Raw genomic sequence first — 5,066 nt, forward strand, 5'->3', positions numbered from 1 at the left:
CAGTGTCCACAGAGAAGCTGAGCTGTCTGCAGCAGGCTTGACTTTTTTTTTGTTTTATTTTATCTTCTCGCTGAACTTTGTGGTCTGGTCTCATCCCAGTGTGGGTCTGCAAGAGAAAGTCTCCTTCATTTGATAACCTCTGACCGCACAGCATACAAAGTACAACGCTGTCCTCTGGTGCTGCAGGAGGACACAGAGAAATAAGTAACAACACACAGGCAGAAAGACAAACTCTGCTGTTTATTGCTGGTGTTACCCAGGAAAGGGGGAATCAACCACGACCAAGGCAACCCCCCCCTGGTGCGTTTCCCAAGGGCCAGGGCAGCGGCGACTCCTGCCCGCAGTGGCTCCGCAGGGTGCAGCGAGGACGGTGGCATCTGCAATGGGATGGGAGAGGAGGGTCAGGGAGCAGGGCCATGCCTTGCCGCACCGCCACACATGTGTGTGTCTGTCTGTCTGTCCCCCAGTCCCGCCTCGATGGACCCAGGTGACGAGCCCTGAGCAGATCCCCTGTCCTGCAAGAGGTTCCCAGCAACATTTTGCTGTGGGACAGGTCACCCTTTCACCTGGCCATTGCTGTTTCAGCACTGCAGTAACCCTGTGTCTTCTGTCAGGCATCCGTGGAAAGGGAGACTCTGGGAAGCGACTCGGCACTGTGCAGCAGTGACTTTATAAACCAGCGCCAGCACGCCCAGCTTACCAGAATATGCCCTGTGCCTTCCTCTGGTTGATGTCTCTCTTCAGCTGGCAGAGCGCGCACATGGGGCAGCAGATGGCTGAGGCACAGTCACCCAGAATGGAGCCCTGCAGAGCAAGGGACACTGTATGAACGACCCCTTCCCACGTCAGCTTTTAAGTCTTCTTATTTTTCATCATCAACACCCTGGGCAGCTCACCCCTGGCCCCACAGCACACTGTTGCTCATGCCCAGCGAGGACCGGGATGAGGCGGGGTGCAATGGGATTACCTCTGGCTCACAGCCGGGATGCAGATGTGTCCCTGGCTCCCTGCCTGTGGGGCTGCCCATCCAACTCCCTGCCACCGCTCTTCCCCTCGGGTACCCCTTTCTCCTTCCCTGAGCCTGCACCCCAGCACCCAGCTGGTGGCTGTTGCTGCCAGGTGGTCACTGGCAACCCCACGGTTGGTCACTGACCGGGATGTTGTATCTGGTGCGGTAGAGCGTCCTCATGGCCACGCTGGGGCCGCACAGGCAGAACTCGTCCATGTCCCTGGCCACTTGGCACCCCAGGCAGATGAAGCAAAAGGTTCCACAGATACCTGCGGGACAGTGAGACATGGGCTTGGCTGAGGGGTGCAAAGAAAGAGGAAAGGGGGGAAAGCCAGCCGGGGATGTGGCTGTGGGAGCCGTGGCTCTTGACCTCAGATAAGAGCTGCTCCGCTGCTGGTACCCACAAAAGTGGGGTTTGCAGCACAGGCAATGCTGCCGAAGAAAACACCAGAAACACATCGTGAGCCAACACCAGGAAGGAGGGATACGTATGTACTCACACACGCCAAAGTCGGAGCAGCAGTCCAGCAGCCCCGACTGCCACTCGCCTGCCCGCGGGGCAACCGAAAACTGGGGCTGGACCGTGACCACGTGGTGAGAAGCCATTGACAGCATGGGGTCGGGTCCCTCTGGGCAGTTTGTGATCTGGAAGGAAAAGCCATGAGAGAAAGATGCCGCAGACGTTTCTGAAGTGAGTGTCTCGCTCAGGCTGCTGCATTCGAGGATGGCGAGGGCAGCACAGGTCCCCGAGCAGTCCCCACTGCCAGGGCACCACCACCCGCACCGCAAAGTGGGGAGCACAGCTCTGCCAGGAGCTGCCACTGTCCTTTGCAGCCCAGCCCTCCCCAAAACCAGCCCGCCACCAAAGGCAGCAGCACCTCATCCCCCTGCCTATGCAAGTAAAATGCCTCTGTAAAAACAGAGGTCCTTCTGCTTCAGAACCTCAGTGCTTCAACACTTCAGTTCTGTCTTCTCATCCCCAGGTCATCTTTCATCATTTTCTGCTTAAAATGGTGTTTGGTTTTTTTTTTATGTTCGCAGTGTCCCAGAGCTACTACAGCTTGGTGCCAGCTTTCCCAAGCTCTCAGTAGTCACCTTAATCTTTGCTTTGTTCCCTGAGCATCTCAGCCTGTTTGTCTCCCCCTCTCCCTCACCCTTCCTTCTTCACCTGCTTTCTTAGCAGGCTTCAAGACATTGGGTTTTCCTTGTCCCTTTTCATCACCCTAAGCCCAGTCACCAGTTCCCATCCCTCCTCCACTTGCCTGTCTGTGCCAGTGCCTCATCCTTGTCCTCCTCTTCCTCAGTTCCCTAGGGCCACCATGGCTCCTGGAGCCCCACTTCTGCCCATGCCTCACCCCCAGTGAGGGGCTGCAGCCTCTGAGAGCAGCAGAGCTCCTGCCCTGCAGCACCATCCCCAAACTCACCTGGCCCATGCAACGACTCCACCTCCATCTCCACCTCCACCTGTGGCCCCTTCCCTCCCCGCTGCCCCCTGCAAGGCACCACCCTCTGCCATTCTCACTTCAGCTTTGGAGCTTTAATTAAAAAAAAAAGAAAAAAAAGAGGATGCTCCCATAGGAAGTCCCATACAGACATGCTCCCTGCCCCGTGCTCACGCTTGGCACCACTCTGTTAAGCAGCACAGTGATGAGATGCAAAGGCTCCCGTGCTCTTACAGCTAGAAGGGCTCTCTCCCGCTCCCAGTGCACAGTCACGCATCCTCAGCAACGAAATCATCAGCAGGAAAGCAGCCTGAACTTTGGACCCCGTAACCGCGCCTGCTGCTCCTTTGCCCGGGAAGAGTCTCAGGGCAGCTCCCCGGGGAGGTCTTCTCCAGCCGCCACGTCCCCACACAGCCCACGGGCATTTCTGCGATGGGCTGTGCAGGTGTTTAGCAGAGCACCTTCGGACAGTTTGTGGCCCGCCCGCCTCTCCCCGGCTTTGACAGGTTTGTCCTGCCCGTGTCTGGGTGAGGGCCCGGGGATTGTGCCCGCTGAGCAGCCCTCCTCTCCCTGCCCTTGTGTGACAAGGGAGCACCTCAGTTTCGGGATGCCGGGAGGAGCAAAAAGAAAAACAGGGGAAGCATTTAAGTTTTGAAGCAAGGGGTGATGGCATTAATCCCTGTAAATTCTGTTAAAACACTATAAAGGGAAGGGGATTATTTTCACGGTAGAATTACACATCTACACAGAATTTAAGTATTAAATGCAAATCTCCAGGAATATGGTGGAATAAATATATTACTATGCCCAGCACTCAGATGATGCCGTCAAGTGCATTACCCGCATCCGACACCAGAGAGATACGGGCTGTGGCATTGCGTTTGTATTGACTATTGTCAACAGGCAGCAAAGGGGTCAGCGGCTCTGCCGGCAGCTCCTGTGGCTCCCTGTCATTTATAGACTGGCCCAGACACATCTCTGCTGTCAGACATAGCCTGTTGCCTTATGGCCAACCCTTGTCCCCTGGTAGTACATGGAGAGGAAAAGGGATGTTGAATTGCGCCATAAGAGGGAAGAAAGCTTGTAAAAAGCCTCCACGTTACTTGCTCATGATTTTTTTGCAGCTTTCTGCAGGCGGCGGAAGCATGGCTGGGCTGACCCTATCTGAGACACCGGCGTCTGCTCCCATTAGGTGACAAGTGGCCTTGAAGGGCAAACCGACAGCTGGTGGGGTTGTCTCAGTCACCGGCCCCTGCTGAGGGTTAAAAGACAAGGGTGTTTTTCTGCTGCTACCGAACAGGGCTGTTGAGCAGTAAAAATACTGCTGTGCCCTTGCCGGGACAAGCCACCCAGCTGTTGGCAGGGACCTTTGGAGCGAGCGCAGGCAGCCCCACCACCCGTGGGTGGAGCAGGAGCCATGGCGCCCATCGTCCCTCGCCGGACACCTCCAGCCCCTGCCCTGGCCGGCTGTCCCTGCTTGTTCATGCATGAGGCCCCAGGTAATTCCCACCACCTCTGCAGCTGATGTAACACCTCATGGCACGCCAAAACGGCAGCCCCTGTGGGGAGCCTGGGCACAGGACGATTTAAGAAGAAGCAGGAGCCCGGAGAGGCAGGGGAGGGGACAGACCACAGACAGGCCATGTGGTGGGGCTGCCAGGTAAGGACAGCATGGGGGTCCCATGCAGGGACAGGGATGCCCAGCAGCAGGCAGGACTGCAGGGACCACAGGGAGAAGCGTGCATGGGAGCAGCAGCAGGAGGTTTAGGGGCAGGACCCCAGCAGCCTCCCGTGCCCACTGCCAGATAACGAGAGTAATAGCAGCACCTGGTGAAAATGCAGTCGAGCAGTGCTCACTGCCGCACACGCTGTGACCTCTGCAGGCAAGGCTGACCACAGACTTTCCCTTCCTCTCCCCAGGTACGAGCACACCACGTCCCTGCGCCGATGGGGGCTGGGGTGCGGAGCAGGCAGCAGCCTGGAGGAGCTTCTGCTGCACGCTCATCTCCTGAGAGGTGGCCCGGGCCCAGCACACCCAGCACATCACCCCGAGTGCCCCCAAGTCTACAGCTCCACGGCACCACCAGCGGTGTTGGAACTGCTGACGGGAACAAAACGGATCCTGAGGTGCACGCAGCCACATTTCACCGCTAACCAAGGTCATAAAGCAGCATTTTGTTATATATAGGCACACGCATATGTGCACAAATGAACAATACAGTGCAAAAGCTGATGTCCTTTACCTCTGCTGCCACTTCTATCCATATGCCTGCCAGCAGCACCTGCACGCTCTGGTTTAGCTCTGAAGTAGTTTTCCAGGTAGAAAGCCTCACCTCTGTTTCCACCCTTTCCCCTTCCTCGGCAACACCGCTTCAGCCACAAGCAGTTTCCACAGTTTTGTCCCGCAGCGCTTGCTGAAGCAAAGCCAAGCCATACGTACCTGCAGAGCTGCCCTTGTCCCGGCAGACGTGTCTTTTTCCTGGTTCTCATCCTTTATATGCCCCGGTAAACAACCTCTGCTCCGTCTGACTGACAGACCAGACGCCGGCTTAGGCGCTGCTTGTGCAATTGCAGCTTCCCTGCTGAAGGCAGCTGGCTGCAAGCTTGCTGCCGCT

General features: G+C 56.9%; 1 protein-coding gene across 6 annotated transcripts; it reads right to left on the reverse strand.

Annotated features, from left to right (window-relative positions):
* Positions 1–221: 221 nt before the first annotated feature.
* LOC104014937 (placenta-specific gene 8 protein) lies at positions 222–5,066 on the reverse strand. 6 transcript variants are annotated; one of them, XM_087737065.1, is made up of 5 exons: positions 2,272–2,403; positions 1,510–1,654; positions 1,154–1,278; positions 701–804; positions 222–377 (listed from the first exon to the last, which is right to left on the reverse strand). In XM_087737065.1, coding segments are annotated over exons 1-5 (396 nt in total). In that variant the 5' UTR covers positions 2,293–2,403; the 3' UTR covers positions 222–376. The 6 variants fall into 6 exon arrangements, with proteins under 6 accessions (XP_087593191.1, XP_009465898.2, XP_087593193.1 ...); XM_009467623.2 differs by lacking the exons at positions 222–377; positions 2,272–2,403 and adding an exon at positions 4,892–5,066 and having other exon boundaries at positions 697–804; XM_087737067.1 differs by lacking the exons at positions 222–377; positions 2,272–2,403 and adding an exon at positions 4,785–4,866 and having other exon boundaries at positions 697–804.

Source organism: Nipponia nippon, unplaced genomic scaffold (genome assembly GCF_047370975.1).
Source record: "Nipponia nippon isolate SJK-2023a ecotype South Korea unplaced genomic scaffold, ASM4737097v1 scaffold_6, whole genome shotgun sequence".
NCBI lineage: Eukaryota > Metazoa > Chordata > Aves > Pelecaniformes > Threskiornithidae > Nipponia > Nipponia nippon.

What these genes read in the sequence shown, in the direction of transcription:
- LOC104014937 (XM_087737064.1), bottom strand. Translation starts at nt 2,292, where the DNA reads ATGAGGCACTGGCACAGACAG. An exon ending in TGAGGCACTGGCACAGACAG is followed by an intron (nt 1,655 to 2,271) that starts GCAAGTGGAGGA and finishes TTTTCCTTCCAG; the next exon opens with ATCACAAACTGCCCAGAGGG. An exon ending in GCACCAGATACAACATCCCG is followed by an intron (nt 805 to 1,153) that starts GTCAGTGACCAA and finishes CTTGCTCTGCAG; the next exon opens with GGCTCCATTCTGGGTGACTG.